General features: G+C 47.1%; 1 protein-coding gene across 1 annotated transcript in view; it reads right to left on the bottom strand.

Moving 5' to 3' along the window:
• The window catches only part of chd8 (chromodomain helicase DNA binding protein 8), a 28,906-nt gene that overhangs the window by 4,428 nt on the left and 7,985 nt on the right, over positions 1-16,493 (bottom strand). The window contains exons 15-33 of the mRNA XM_021589027.2: positions 12,937-13,180; positions 12,577-12,753; positions 11,631-11,873; positions 11,354-11,513; positions 10,924-11,134; positions 4,605-4,800; positions 4,308-4,478; positions 3,904-4,197; positions 3,596-3,816; positions 3,234-3,436; positions 2,886-3,042; positions 2,718-2,807; positions 2,526-2,629; positions 2,280-2,403; positions 2,066-2,141; positions 1,706-1,980; positions 1,284-1,513; positions 475-1,140; positions 261-373 (exon numbers count right to left, since the gene is read on the bottom strand). Of these exons, the coding sequence (XP_021444702.2) occupies positions 261-373; positions 475-1,140; positions 1,284-1,513; positions 1,706-1,980; positions 2,066-2,141; positions 2,280-2,403; positions 2,526-2,629; positions 2,718-2,807; positions 2,886-3,042; positions 3,234-3,436; positions 3,596-3,816; positions 3,904-4,197; positions 4,308-4,478; positions 4,605-4,800; positions 10,924-11,134; positions 11,354-11,513; positions 11,631-11,873; positions 12,577-12,753; positions 12,937-13,180 (3,955 nt within the window). The remainder of the gene's footprint in view (positions 1-260; positions 374-474; positions 1,141-1,283; positions 1,514-1,705; positions 1,981-2,065; positions 2,142-2,279; positions 2,404-2,525; positions 2,630-2,717; positions 2,808-2,885; positions 3,043-3,233; positions 3,437-3,595; positions 3,817-3,903; positions 4,198-4,307; positions 4,479-4,604; positions 4,801-10,923; positions 11,135-11,353; positions 11,514-11,630; positions 11,874-12,576; positions 12,754-12,936; positions 13,181-16,493) is intronic.

Genomic DNA, 16,493 nt, shown 5'->3' with positions numbered 1-16,493 from the left:
TACTGAATCTGGACCCATCCATACTCTATAGCAGTGGTTTCCAACCTGTTTTGGTTACTGTACCTCCAACTGAATTCTGCTCTGCCCGGAGTACCCCTGAAGTACCCCTTCATGTGCATTTTACCAGTAAGCCTATGGTCTTATGAATCTTCTCACGTACCGTACCCCCTGTGGAAAGGCCAAGTATTCCCAGGGGTCCTAGTACCCCTGGTTGGAAACCACCACTCTATAATTGCAGACAGTACACCTCCCCTACATACCTTGGGCCAGTCAACCCTGAAGGGGTCAGTGAGGGACTCCGGTGGCACGCCATCTTGAGATAGAGTCATTGAGAGCAAGCTGTTCTCTCCATCTTCCTCCATCTTCAGAGCAGCTGAAAACAGGAAATAAATATATATACAAAAAGTGTGTTCTACCCGTGTTGTCTTAACTCAATCCTCACACTCTTCTAGATTCCTCTTAGCCATTACTCACCTCTCTCCCTCTCTGCGTCGCTGTCCACACTGTCGTCAGAGCTTTCTGATCGCCGGGAAGAGGTAGACGAGCCTGAATCAGAGTCTGAATCCAAATCAGACATCCCTCCTTCTCCACTTCCTCCGCCTTTCCTTCCTCCGCTTCTCGGGCCCCTCCCCCTGCTCTTCTTCCAGCCCAAGCCGGTGCGATCACGTTCCTTCCCATCAGGGTGAGAGAGGGGTGTGGTCTGTGTATCAGAGTGGCCGAGAGCCTCAGAAGCTCCAAGGAGGCCGGACTCCCTGTTCAGTCCCTCCTCCTCCTTGACGGCGGAGCCGTCCTCTGCCTGTGGTTGGCGGAGGGGACTGGCAGGGGCGGGCTGGTTCTGCTGCATCTCGAGGTAGTCGTGGCGGGCTTGACTGAAGGAGAACTGCGGGTCGGAGAAGACTGAAAGCTCGGTGCGGCTGACGCCGTGGAGGGCGGCGCCCAGCATGAGTTCCCGGTCGTGGGCCGGAGTGCTCCACCAGACAGGAAGCTCGGAGCTGAGTGGGGCCAGCAGCAGGCTCTCCTCCATGGAGGGGTGGGGCAGGACACGCTCACGAAGACGGCGCAGTAGACTGATGCGGTACAGGGTGCGAGATGCCCGCTCCTCGGTGATGGGGGCCATAGACTGCCCCAAATCTGACGGGTCTGGGGAGGGAGAGAGGGTTAGGGATCGGTGTCTCTCCAAATCAACCCACATATCCAACACCATGCTCTATTATATTTGACCGCGTCAAGGGATTACACTTCTCAATATCCTGTATTTAATAATGCTGTGATACGGTTCTGACCTTCTCCGCGGGCGGGCCGCAGGTTGCACACCCTCCGGCACATGGCCATGAAACAGCGGAAGTAGCGACTCAGACTCTCGTCCGTCTTCTTGTCCAGACGGGCGAAGGTTCGGAAGCGGGCCCATTCCAGTTTAGCATCCTCCCCCTCTTGGGCATTTGGCTCTTTTATCCTCTCGACACCGAACGTGGACACCACACGGTAGAAATCACACTCCTCTCTGCGGGTCCACCTAGGAGAGAAAGTCAAGACACACAAGACAGATGTTTAAAATAGTGGAACACTTAAAACCCACTCCGAGTCTTATACCAGATGATTGTGTAAGGTTACAGCATACGGACACATTAAACAAACACAACAACTGTACCTCAGATTCAGGACACATATGCTTGCAGAGTTAATAGTTGAGGGTAGTAGTTGGTACCTCTGTTGGCGTTCCTGGCGTGCAATCTCCTTCAGCTTACTGGCCTGCTCACACCTCCTGCGCTTGCGGTCGCCCTTCTCTGCTGCCTCCACCTTCAGCTGCTCTCTCTTGTAGCTGCGCTGGTATGCGGTGATCAGACGCCGGAGCCGCGCGGTAAGTGACGAGCTGGTCGGCCACTCACAGGCTCCTGACAGGCCAGAAGGCGGTCCCTTGGTTTTAACAGGCCCCGGCTTGTCATCGACACAAATATCGTCACTCATGTTCATGGAGTCAGCCTGGGGGAGAGGGATTGTCATGAACATAAAAGCAATATTTTCTAACCAAAATCAATCTACGAGAAGATTAAGTACGGATTCACACCTCCTCGTACAGGTCTTTGGTGTGCCTTGACGCAGGCTTGAACTCTGGGTCTTCAGAATACTTGTCATCGTCTCCTCTGGGGGGGGGCAAAAACAAAGTCTCAGCCACCAATTTGTCAAGTTAATGGGGGTGAGGCCAGCTCTAAAGAGTTTAGTGATATAAAGTTAGCGGGTTGTTCAGCGAAGTGCTAATAAGGTTAGCCAGCGTAGCTCACCCGTCTCCCAGCTCTGCGTCTGCAGAGTGCTGCTCCGCATCAATGGCCTGGTCGTCAGGGCGACCAGCTCTCTCCAGGAAACAGAGACAGTCGTCGGCGCGCATGGTGGTGTACATCTCATACCCTGGAGCAACAAGACAGGAGTTACTACAAACACCCAGCACCACGTTCCTACTGATAAACACAAGGTATTCATTCTGACAAGTAAACAAAACGCCTAAAGACTTTGACATTGAAAACGCAGACCGTGTTTGAAGACACCGACGAGGAGGGAGCGGTCTGCCTCTGTATCCCACCAGCCTGATGGCACCTCCTGCTGCTCCATCTCAGGCATCCAGATGTCAATATCCCTATGAGGACACAGACAGATTCAGTATGTGTGTGTGTGTGTGTAGATATGCATTTAGCAAGTAATGAGTCATTTTAATAGGGTGATACCTGGCATCGGCTCCTCTCAGCACAGAATCGGCGTGTTCTCCAATGACTTCCTGTCTCAGGTAGTACAGCATACGCACTCTCAGCAACACCCTGAAGACAAGGAAAGGGTTAATGCTCTGATACTGTGCACAAACACTTCAGTCCTCTCTAGGGTGAAAACACACAGACTTGTTGCACTGGTGCTTGAGATGTTTGCGGTAGCTGTCGTCCAGAAGCAGGGAGTCGGGGTTGTACTTGCGGATCCACTCCACCTTCTGAACGTCAAATGAGCTCTGGGCCTTCACCCTCTTCCCCTTCCTGCCCCGAGGAACAGGGATGGACAGACCTAGAAACACATTGGCACATTTAACTCACAACCCTGAAGGGAACGCTAAAGACAGAGAAAATACATCAACACAAACATGTAAACAGTTACCCAAAACAGAGCAAGAAACATTTAGACAATGGGTGGATGGAGGTTGTAAGACACATTCAGAGTGGTTGAAGAGTGTGTGGTTCTATAACGGTCATACATACCAGAGTGGTTGAGGAGTGTGTGTGGTTCCCGGCCATTCTCTGGGGGGGTGATGAGCTCCCAGATGAAACTCTTGATGTTCTCGTCGCCACGGTAATGCAGCAGGCAGAAGACAAGGATGACCCTGCAGATGGTCTCCACGTCACGCTCCCCGAGGCGCCGCTTACAGCGTGCATGAGACAGGATGTCCCGCCAGCGCCCCCACCTGGACAAGCACAGGAGGTGGCAGAGTGAGAAAGGAGACCTCGGCACAATAGCGTGGAGCTTGCTTTGGTAGAAAATCCGGTCATAACTTTACTCTCACGTGTATTGTAACTACACCTGTCCAGAAAAAAACCTCTAGGCCTTTGTCAGGTCCACCTACCCGTAAACAAGAAGGTGTTTCTCCACACGGAAGCAATCGGTGCGGCCATAGCCATTTCCGGTGTGGCGCTCGGAGCGCCTTGAGGACCGGGACTGCCGGGAATTGGCGGGCGGATACTCGTCATCGCTGTCGGGGTCAGAGATCTCCCCGCCCTCGCCCCTCAGGGTAGCGAACTGACGTGTCTGCTTCCTTACTCTGGGTGTGTCAATCACCAGAGTGTTCTACAGGGAGGATGGGAGAAAAATTAACTTTTCACAAAACACATTGAGAAAGGTAGTGCGCACACAGAATGGAGCCCTTCACATTACCTTCCTGTTCATGGAATCAAAGTCAATGTCTGCCCTCTTGGCCCACTTCTGCCAGAACTCGGGGTCGTCCAGGGCGATGTCGGTCCTGTTCTCGGTGGCCACAAAGCTGGCCTTGGAGAAGGTGGAGCCCTTGCCCTCGCTCTCAATGGTGATGGTGGTTGCTCTCCTCTGGAGAATCTGGTCAATGTCCTCCTCGCAGAACTTGGAGCCCTCGTCCTCCTCGTCCATGATGGCAGCGTACGCCCCCTTCCTCAGGAGGTCCTCGATCTCCTTCTTAGAGAACTGCTGGATTTGCTGAGAAGCGGTTGGAAGAAGAGATATTAACCAGATGGTTGGCATCCAAACAAACCGCAGGCTTAAAAATAATATAGTACGTAAGTAAATAATATTTTGGGCCTCCTTACTCCGTTGACGTTGCTCTCCTTGTTGCCACTCATGCTCTGCAGTACAGCCCGGTCCAGACCCAGTTTGAGGCTAGCCTTGTCCAACATCTCCCTCTCATAGGAGTTCCTGGTGATCAGACGGTACACCTTCACCGCCTTGGACTGGCCGATACGGTGACACCGCGCCTGAGCCTGTTGAGAGAAGGCAGGGTTAGTACAATCAGATGCTATTTGTACAGCGTGGTAAGGGAATTAGGATGAAACATTAGAAGAACCCAGACAAAAGAGGGAGCCTGAGATCAAAAGGTCAGGCATCACCTGCAGATCATTCTGAGGGTTCCAGTCTGAGTCAAAGATGACACAGGTGTCAGCAGCAGTCAGGTTGATGCCCAGGCCTCCAGCCCGGGTACACAACAGGAAGACGAAACGGTCCGAGTCTGGTTTGCTGAAGCGATCAATGGCTGCCTGACGCAGGTTCCCTCTCACTCTGCCATCAATACGCTCGTACAGATATCTGGGCAGAACAATGATAAAGGCAACCTCTTACTCATCTAGATTACTCTTCATAACAAAATCTAGTTTTTAAATCAACATGCCCATCTCTCTTGTTGATGAGGTAGTCTATCTACAGCTCCATAGAGGGGTTGGTTGTTAAGCAACAAAACTGACATGCACAACTATGGGGAAAAACAGACAGGGTTGGCTTAGATTGTTGACAACATGAAAAATAGTTTACATCTCCAATATTTATTGAAAACATAAATACAGGACTAAGATCGAATCCTACTACACCGACTCGGAGGCTCGCCGGATGTGCCAGGGCTTGCAAACCATCACGGATTACAAAGTGAAGCCCAGCCACAAGCTGCACAGTGACGTGAGCCTACCAGATGAGCTAAATGCCTTCTATGTTCACTTCAAGGGAAGCAACACTGAACCATGCATAAGAGCACCAGCTGTTGCGGACAACTGCGATCCCGCTCTCCGTAGCCGATATGAGTAAGACCTTTAAAACCGGTTAACATTCAAGTCTGCAGGGCCAGATGGATAAACAGGATGCCTACTCAGAGCATGCGCTGACCAGCTGGCAAGTGTCTTCACTGACATTTTCAACCTCTCCCTGACCCATTCTGTGATACCTACATGTTTCAAGCAGACCACAAGGGTTGGACGATACAGTAGTAAATCAACTATGTTTGACAGACATCGTTGATGGCAACAATGTGGTGACGTGACAGACGATAGTTGGTATACATTATTTTTTTTAAATAGACAATATAACCTATTTGAACATGACTTGCACCGCCGGAGTCGGGAAGCTCACAATAGTGCAGCTCACAGCCAGGTGTCACACCAAATGCCCGGCCTATTCCTATTTGCCTAAGCAGATCTTTCATGATCAACTTTCAAATGAATCCAGGCCAGTAACAGAGTTCTCTCTCAGAAACTTGTTTGTGAATAGCCCAAAAAAAATTATATTATAATAATAAAGAGAACCAACAAATGCAAGATAGAATAATTTAATGGGAAGTTTAAACAAACCTTAAGTTTCTGGCCTCCACCTAACCAAAGTTTTAGGAGAAATAAAGTGTGCTGCCAGAAAATCCCTGTAAACCAGAGACCATAATATAGTCCTACACTAGGCTACAGTCAATAAAATTTGCAGTAAAAAGGTTACTTGTACAAGTTTAACTTCTAAACAGACATTTATATTATCGTGGAAGTGTATATTCATATCCTTGAATTGCACAACAGGCATAACATAAGCTCCCACAGCAGCACTTTCAATAAGCGGGAGAAAAATTTATAAATAAATTAAATAAACAAGAAATTAACCAAATAAATTACAGTGCAAATAAATGTAAGGAACACCACTGAATATTCTAGCCTACATTTATTTCAAATTAAGACGCATCTGTGAATACAGGCTTTGAAAATTAAACAACTAAAAAAAGCGATGAAAAAACAAATTTGGACAATTTTTATTTGACATTATATGAACCTCCCTAAGGTAACAATATTGCCTGCTATAGGCCTACTGAAAACACGTACAGACGGAACGCCTTTTGCACAGCTGCATCTGAGGGCGACGTTGGCCAAGAGCGGAAAGCGCTCTTGCCAGTGGGTCATCATCTCCTCCGATAACATCTTAAGGTAGGTTGGACGTGAGCTCTGCGCTGGCCTAGTGTTGTGCACTGAGAATGACCGTTTGCTTAACTCTCCCAAGAAGACTGCCCAGTGAAATTGTCTGAAAATCACCTTTGAAAAGGGTCTCGTATCACACTGTAGGCCTACAACCTTTGGTTCCAAATCAACATTCAAAGTTATCGGTGCCACATATCACCATATAAATTGGCTTATATTTATTTATACTGAACAAAAAATTCATTAGGCCCTAATCTATGGATTTCACATGACTAGGCAGGGGCGTAGCCATAAGCCCACCCACTTGGGAGCTAGTCCCACCCCCTGGGGAGTTTGGCTGGGCCTATCAGCATACATTTTTTTCCCCACAAAAGGGCTTAATTACGGACAGAATTCATCAGCTGTCCGGGTGGCTCATCTCAGATGATCTCTCAGGTTTAGAAGCTGGATGGGGAGGTCCGGTGCTGGCGTGGTTGCACGTGGTCTGCGGTTGTGAGGCTGGTTGGAGGTGCTGCCAAATTGGAGGCGGCAGATGGTATAGAAATTAACATTCAATTATCTGGAAACGGCTCTGGTGGACATACCTGCAATCAGCAGGCCAATTGCATGCTCTCTCAAACCTTGAGGCATCTGTGGCATTGTGTTGTGTGACCTTTCATTGTCCCCAGCACAAGGTGCATCTGTGTAATGATTATGCCATTTAATCAGATTCTTGATATGTCACACCTGGCAGGTGGATGGATTATCTTGGCATAGGAGAAATAAGCTTTTTGTGCATATGGAAAACATTTTAGGTCCTTTATTTCAGCTCAGGAAACACCTTACATGTTGAATATATATTTTTGTTCAGTATATTTATTTATTTGCACACAAGAAAATACACTATTGGTATGATGATTTCCACGTCGTAGTCTAATGATTAGACTTTTTTCTACATTTTTTTGGGTGGTTTGTATGACAGGCTGCATTACAGCTTGCTTAATGTGTTGCTAGGCAACGGAACGAGCGCTTCCCCCTGCCCCGGATAAATAAAGACGATACAATAGTATATCAACAATGTTTGGACAGGTCGATGGGACGATGTGTCATTCCAGACATCGCTCAACCCTACAGACAACCATAGTCCCTGTTCCCAAGAACGTCAAGGTAACCTGGCTAATTGACGTAGTACGCACATCTGCAGCCATGAAATGCCTTGAAAAGGCTAGTCATGGCTCACAACATCATCCCAGATACCCTGGACCCACTCCAAATCTACAGATGACACTCTATTGCACTCCACACTGCCCTTTCCCACCTAGAGAAAAGGAACACCTACGTGAGAATGCTGTTCATTGACGACAGCTCAGCGTTCAACACCATAGCGGCCCTCCAAGGTCATCACTATGCTAAAGGACCCTGGGACTGAACACCTCCCTCTGCAACTGGATCCTGGACTTCCTGACAGGCAGCCCCCAGGTGGAGGGTGTAGATATCAGTCACGCTGACCCTCAACACAGGGTCCCCTCAGGGGTGTGTGCTTAGTCCCCTCCTGTACTCCCTGTACACCCACGACTGCGTGGCCATGCACGACTCCAACACCCTCATTAAGTTTGTTGACGACAAGACCGTAGTAGGCCTGATCACCAATGATGATGAGACAGCCTATAGGGAAGAGGTCAGAGACCAGAGGAAAATGAGGGCTGAGCACACACCCCATTCACATCAATAGGGCTGTAGTGGAGCGGGTCGAGAGCGTCAAGTTCGTTGGAATCCACATCACTAATAACCTTTCAGGGTCCAAACACACCAACACAGTTGTGAAGAGGGCACGACAATGCTTCTTCCTCCTCAGACGGCTGAAAAGGTTTAGCATGGGACCTAATTTCATCAAAAAGTTCAACAGCTGCATAATCGAGAGCATCCTGGTTGTGTCAAAGCCTGGTATGGCAACTGCTCGGCATCTGACCGCAAGGCGCTAGAGGGTAGTGCGTACGGCCCAGTACATCACTGGGGCCAAGCTTCCTTCCATCCAGGACCTCTATACCAGGCGGTCATACTGTTCTCTCTGCTACCGCATGGCAAGTAGTACCGGAGCGCCAAGTCTGGGAGCAAAAGGCTCCTAAACAGCTTCCACCCCCAAGCCATGACTGCTGAACAGTTAACCAAATGACTACCCACACTACTTGTATTCTATTTATAATTTTTTTTGCACTGACTCGATGTACACTCACACACACTACATTGACACCACACACACAATCCTTCACACACACTGCTGTTACTCTTGTTTATTATCACTTTACCCCTACCTACGTGTACATATTACATCGTATATCCCGTTCCCTGCATATTGACTCTGTACCAGTACCCCTTGTATATAGCCTCGTTATTTGTGTTACCATTTTTCCTTTCGTTTATTTAGCACATTTTACTTAATTATATATATTTTTTAAACTGCATTGTTGTTTAAGGCCTCATAAGTAAGCATTTCCCAGTTGTCCCACCTAACCATCTTAAGATGAATGCACTAACTAAGTCGCTCTGGATAAGAGCGTCTGCTAAATTACTAAAATGTAAATGTCTACACCTGTTGTATTCAACGCATGTGATGAATACAATTTGATATGAAATACATTTGCATATTTGTCTCAAACACATCATTACAGTTGGTTAGCTAGCTAGTGAATTCTAGCCCTATTAGCATAAACATCAGTCAAAACAAGACAAGGTATCAAGAACAACCTAAAAAAACTAGCTGAAACGAGCCACTTATGATTCACAACATGGCAGCTCCTCGTCATTGTTGCTAGCTATCTGGCTAGCCAGAATCACAACACAAACATACAGTGGGGAGAACAAGTATTTGATACACTGCCGATTTTGCAGGTTTTCCTACTTACAAAGCATGTAGAGGTCTGTAATTTTTATCATAGGTACACTTCAACTGTGAGAGACAGAATCTAAAACAAAAATCCAGAAAATCACATTGTATGATTTTTAAGTAATTCATTTGCATTTTATTGCATGACACAAGTATTTGATCACCTACCAACCAGTAAGAATTCTGGCTCTCACAGACCTGTTAGTTTTTCTTTAAGAAGCCCTCCTGTTCTCCACTCATTACCTGTATTAACTGCACCTGCTTGAACTTGTTACCTGTATAAAAGACACCTGTCCACACACTCAATCAAACAGACTCCAACCTCTCCACAATGGCCGAGACCAGAGAGGGTGTAAGGACATCAGGGATAAAATTGTAGAACTGCACAAGGCTGGGATGGGCTACAGGACAATAGGCAAGCAGCTTGGTGAGAAGGCAACAACTTTTGGCGCAGTTATTCGAAAATGGAAGAAGTTCAAGATGAAGGTCAATTACCCTCGATTTGCGGCTCCATGCAAGATCTCACTTCGTGGGGCATCAATGATCATGAGGAAGGTGAGGGATCAGCCCAGAACTACACGGCAGGACCTGGTCAATGACCTGAAGAGAGCTGGGACCACAGTCTCAAAGCAAACCATTAGTAAAACACTACGTAGTCATGGATTAAAATCTTGCAGATCACGCAAGATCCCCCTGCTCAAGCCAGCGCATGTCCAGGCCCGTCTGAAGTTTGCCAATGACCATCTGGATGATCCAGAGGAGGAATGGGAGAAGGTCATGTGGTCTCATGAGACAAAAATAGAGCTATCTGGTCTAAACTGCACTCGCCATGTTTGGAGGAAGAAGAAGTATGAGTGCAACCCCAAGAACACCATCCCAACCCTGAAGCATGGAGGTGGAAACATTATTCTTTGGGGATGCTTTTCTGCAAAGGGGACAGGACGACTGCACCGTATTGAGGGGAGGATGGATGGGCCATGTATCGCAAGATCTTGGCCAACAACCTCCTTCCCTCAGTAACAGCATTGAAGATGGGTCGTGGCTGGGTCTTCCAGCATGACAACGAACCGAAACACACAGCCAGGGAAACTAAGGAGTGGCTCTGTAAGAAGCATCTCAAGGTCCTGGAGTGGCCTAGCCAGTCTCCAGACCTGAACCCAATAGAAAATCTTTGGAGGGAGCTGAAAGTCCGTATTGCCCAGTGACAGCCCTGAAACCTGAAGGATCTGGAGAAGGTCTGTATGGAGGAGTGGGCCAAAATCCCTGCTGCAGTGTGTGCAAACTTGGTCAGGAACTACAGTAAACGTATGATCTCTGTAATTTTAAACAAAGGTTTCTGTACCAAATATTAAGTTCTGCTTTTCTGATATATCAAATAATTATGTCATGCAATAAAATGCAAATTAATTACTTAAAAATCATACAATGTGATTTTCTGGATTTTTGTTTTAGATTCCGTCTCTCATAGTTGAAGTGTACCTATGATAATAATTGCAGACCTCTACATGCTTTGTAAGTAGGAAAACCTGCAAAATCGGCAGTGTATCAAATACTTGTTCTCCCCACTGTATCTGCCCCATTGAATTGCGGGCATCGTTTTCTTGACGTTGTCAGCTAACCCGACTATACCTCTTGTTGATGAGGTAGTCCTCCAGGATGTCCAGGCAGCGCACCATCTGGGAGAAGATGAGCACCTTGTGTCCCCCGGCCTTCAGGCGAGGCAGCAGTTTGTCCAGCAGGACCAGCTTGCCTGCAGATCTCACCAGGGCCTGCAGGTGGAAGTCTGGCACCATGGGGTCGTACACCTCCCTCAGCTCAGCCACAATAGACTCCTCCGCCCCTGGACAGAAGAGAGGACGGGGGTTATTATATTAACATCCTGGGAATGGTATGAAGACAGGAGTTTTCCATGATGGGTTGTACTGATGTTAGTTCAACAGAACCTGTGGTAAGTCGCAGGTGATAGCAGGCTAGCTGCATTAAGAGGATATGCTATTGGGGTTGTGTTTTTGAAGGAGGAAGGGTATTGACGTGTAGTGTAGTGTTGGGTGTGAGGTACCTGTGATGAGGTAGGGGTGGTTGCAGCACTTGCGCAGCTCCATCATGGTGTTGAGCAGATTGGGGACGTTGCTGTTGCTGGTTGCCCCCATGCTGAGGAAACTAAAGTTCCTCTCTAGGATGGCCCGGTAGTATTTCTTCTGCACATCTGTCAGCTCCACCTGTGTAGATCGGTTGTATTGAGCTTGATAGTTATGGTCCATTCCGAAAAAATAATATAATGCTCATATACAAGGTCACCTTGGTTATATGGTGCAACATTATGCATAAACTCTTACCTCAATGATGGTCTCCTGTTTTGGCGCCAAGTTCTTCTCCACATCCTCTTTGAGTCTGCGCAGCATCATAGGCTTCAGAATAGCTTGGAGCTTCTGGACCTGCTCCTCGGTTTTGAGGTCTCCAAAGTCACGTAAGAACTCGGACTCCGAGGAGAACTGAGCTGGCTCAAGAAAGTGCAGCAGACTGAAGAGCTCCTCCACTGTGTTCTGGAGGGGAGTGCCTGTCAGAAGCACCTTATGCTCCTGAGAACCAGGGAGGACAGGAACAGAGTGGAATGGAGGAGAGAGAATGAAGAAGGGGTGAGTGGCAAAACAGGAGAGGGAGTCATTCTGTCGCTTCCACAAAAGACCAACGTTGTCACATCACAAGAAATACATTTGTCCCCCTGTCCCTTAGGCCTCAATTTAAAATCAGATCGAGCGCTAACCCGCATTGGAGGAAATCTGCATAGCGGCCGTTTTGGTGGTGCAACTGCGGTAAGAGCTGACAAATCGGTAATCGGCTGCTCCTGTGTCACCAACCACTCCCTTCCTTATTATCCCTACTGCGCTAAAAGTTTAATATGCCGATAGTTGACACTTTCTATCGTTGGCGGAAATAACCACAAGTTCACGCATGTTGTCATGTTAATTTGGATGATGGGGGGGGTTAAAGCCTATCAGTCTAATCGAGGTGTAGTAGGCAATAGAACATCACACATTTGGGTGTTTGAACTTGTAACACGGTTGTATTAACTTCTGCACGGGATTTGTCAGATATTAAGTCGGGAGTGGTTTGGTTGCATCCAATAGCAGTGTTCGCAATAAGGTAACGCAAGGAGCTGCTTGTGGATTTGACAGATCTATTGCAGTTCCACCTCCGACACGCCAAAACAACCGCTACGGAGATGTCGGCTAGCATGGATCTGACAGAATCTAGCCCTTAGTCGATCTCATGAACACTCACCAGGTCCAGCATCTTGAGGCTGTCCAGCAGCTTGCAGTTGCGGTTCTTGAGGCGGTGGGCTTCGTCAATGATCACACAGCGCCAGGAGATCTCCCTCAGCTCAGGGCAGTCGGACAGAATCATCTCAAAAGTCGTGATCAGGGCTTCAAATTTATATGCCCCTGGGATCAGATGGTCCTACAGAGAAAATGTAATACAACACTAGTTAGAGGAGCTAGATGACGATGTACCAAGAATCGTATAATCTGTACACGAGAGAATCAATGTCTTCCAACAGGTCCTACTGCAGAATAACACTAGTACTCAACCACTGTAATCCATCCTTCTGTTCCACAAACAGAATGCAAGACAGACACACACCTTGTCGTCCTTGCAGTACATCTCGTACTGCTGGATCATCTGCCTGCTGGCCAGGCTGCCGTGGTAGACGATGGCATTCATGTCAGTCCAGGTGGCGAACTCCCTCTCCCAGTTGGTGATGGTGGAGAGGGGGGCGATGACCAGGAAGGGGCCTTGGACCCCGGCACCAAGCACCTCAGACAGCAGAGATATGGACTGGATGGTCTTCCCTAGACCCATCTCATCAGCCAGGATACAGTTCTGCCTGTAGGGCGAGAAGATGTGTCAATACATTGGCAATACAAGTGTGCGCGCACGCACACACAGCAAAAAAAGACACGTCCTCTGTCAACTGCATTCATTTTCAGCAAACTTAACATGTGTAAATATTTGTATGAACATAAGATTCAACAACTGAGACAAACTGAACAGGTAACACAGACATGTGACGAGCAGTAATGGAATAATGTGTCCCTAAACAAAGGGGGGGGGGGGGGGTCAAAAATCAAAATTAACAGTCAGTATCTGGTGTGGCCACCAGCTGCATTAAGTACTGCAGTGCATCTCCTCCTCATGGACTGCACCAGTTCTTGCTGTGAGATGTTTCCTCATTCTTCCACCAAGGCACCTGCAAGTTCCCGGACATTTCTGGGGGGGGAAATGGCCCTAGTCCTCACCCGCCGATCCAACAGGTCCCAGACGTGCTCAATAGGATTGAGATCCGGGCTCTTCGCTGGCCATGGCAGAACACTGACATTTCTGTCTTGCAGGAAATCCCACACAGAACGAGCAGTATGGCTGGTGGCATTGTCATGCTGGAGTGTCATGTCAAGATGAGCCTGCAGGAAGGGTACCACATGATGGAGGAGGATGTCTTCCCTGTAAACGCAGGACTCGGTGTAATGCACAGCATTGAGATTGACTGCATTGGCAACAAGCGCGGTCCGATGATGCTGTGAAACACCGCCTCAGACCATGACAGACCCTCCACCTCCAAATGGATCCCACTCCAGAATACAGGACTCGGTGTAATGCTCATTTCTTTGACGATAATCGCGAATCCGACCATCACCCCCGGTGAGACAAAACCGTGACTCGCCGTTAAAGAGCACTTTTTGCCAGTCCCGTCTGGTCCAGCGACGTTCGGTTTGTGCCCATAGGCGACGTTGTTGCCGGTGATGTCTGGTGAGGACCTGCCTTACAAGCCCTCAGTCCAGCCTCTCTCAGCCTATTGCGGACAGTCTGAGCACTGATAAAGGGATTGTGCGTTCCTGGTGTAACTCGGGCAGTTAATGTTGCCAGCCTGTAGCTGTCCCACAGGTGTGATGTTCAGATCTACCGATCCTCTGCAGGTGTTGTTACACGTGGTCTGCCACTGCGAAGACGATCAGCTATCCATCCTGTCTCCCTGTAGCGCTGTCTTAGGCGTCTCACAGTACAGACATTGCAATTTATTGCCCTGGCCACATCTGCAGTCCTCATGCCTCCTTGCAGCATGCCTAAGGCAAGTTCACACAGATGAGCAGGGACCCTGGGCATCTTTCTTTTGGTGTTTTTTTAGAGTCAGTAGAAAGGCCTCTTTAGTGTCCTACGTTTTCATAACTGTGATCTTAATTGCCTACCATCTATAAGCTGTTAGTGTCTTAAAACCTTTTAGGGCTAGGCGTCCCGCAAGCGGGACAACTTCCGGTGATACTGGAGGGCGAACAATTCAAATAAATAATCATAAAAATTATGTATATGAAACATTTAGGTACATACAAGTGTCATATCGGTTGAAAGCTTAAATTCTTGTTAATCTAACCGCACTGTCCGATTTACAGTAGCTAATACAGCGAAAACATGCCATGCGATTGTTTGAGGACGGTGCCACACAAAATATTTTTCCACTGACACAGGTTTCATAAATAGCGATTAAATATTCACTTTTTTTAAATCTTCCTCTGATTTGTCATCCAAAGGGTCCCAGCTATAACATGTAGTGTCGTTTTGTTAGATAAAATCCTTCTTTATATCCCAAAAGTCAGTTTAGTTGGCGCCATGAGTAATCCACTCGTTCAACATGCAGAGAAAGGACTCTGAAAATCTACCCCTAAACTGTTTCAACAAGTCAAAATACATTTCTATTCACTCCTCAGATACCCTAAATGTAATCAAACAATAATATTTCTTATGGAAAGTAGTATGTTAAATAGGAAACCGATTTTGGGCAGGTGCGTCCTGTCTTCATGGTGCACGCAAACACGAATATCCAAGACTGTCCTTCTACTTAACTTTATTTTTCGTTTTTTTTACGTTACAAGCCTGAAACCTTGAACATAGACCGCTTACACCCTATTGAAGTATTGAAGTATGACCTTATACTTGCCATTTTAAGAGGATGGTCCATAAAATAAAAAAATAAAATCTGGTTGGTTTTTCTTTGGATTTTCTCCTACCATATGTATTGTTATATTCTCCTACATTATTTTAACATTTCTACAAACTTCAAAAAGTGTTCTCTTTCCAATGGTACCAATTACATGCATATCCTGGCTTCAGGGCCTGAGCAACAGGCAGTTTACTTTGGGCTCATCATTCAGGCGGAAAATGAGGACAAAAAGGGGCCGAGCCCTATTTATTAAAACGACTGTTCCACAGGTGCATGTTCATTAATTGTTTATGGTTCATTTAACAAGCATGGGAAATCTTTGAAAGACAGGGTCCTGAGAAAGGGACATTTCTTTTTTTGCTGAGTAGGCAGACCAGTCAAAAGTTTGGACACCTACTCATTCAAGGGTTTTTCTTAATTTTTACATTGTAGAATATTAGTGAAGACATGAAAACTATGAAATAACACATATGGAATCATGTAATAACCAAGTGTTACATCAAAATATATTTGAGATTTGATGACCTTCAAAGTAGTAACCCTTTGCCTTGATGACAGCTTTACACACTCTTGGCATTCTCTCAACAGTCCTGAAGGAGTTCCCACATATGCTGAGCGCTTGTTGGCTGCTTTTCCTTCACTGCGGTCCAACTCATCCCAAATTGGGTTGAGGTTGGGCGATTGTGGAGGCCAGGTCATCTGATGCAGCACTCCATCACTCTCCTTCTTGGTCAAATAGCACTTACACAGCCAGGAAGTGTGTTGGGTCATTGTCCTGTTGAAAAACAAATGATAGCGCAAACCAGATGGGATGGCGTATAGCTGCAGAATGCTGTGGTAGCCATGCTGGTTAAATGTGCCTTGAATTTTAAATACGGTAGAAACTACACATGCAGAGATCATCCGTTCACCTACTCTGCATCTCATGAGTAGTATGAGTTGGAACCACAAAAACGACACATTTCCACTGGTCTAATGTCCATTGCTCGTGTTTCTTGGCACAAGCAAGTCTCTTCTTCTTATTGGTGTCCTTTAGTAGTGGTTTCTTTGCAGCAATTCGACCATGAAGGCCTGATTCACGCAGTCGTCTCTGAACAGTTGATGATGATGTGTCTGTTACTTGCACTTATTTGGGCTGCAATTTATGAGGCTTGTAACTAATGAACATATCCTCTTCCATTCCTGTGGCGGTCCTCATGAGAGCCAG

The sequence above is a fragment of the Oncorhynchus mykiss genome, chromosome 28, assembly GCF_013265735.2.
Source record: "Oncorhynchus mykiss isolate Arlee chromosome 28, USDA_OmykA_1.1, whole genome shotgun sequence".
NCBI classification, from domain to species: Eukaryota; Metazoa; Chordata; class Actinopteri; order Salmoniformes; family Salmonidae; genus Oncorhynchus; species Oncorhynchus mykiss.
The sequence above is the reverse complement of the archived record's forward strand: the minus strand, read 5'-3'. Positions and strand labels throughout refer to the sequence as shown.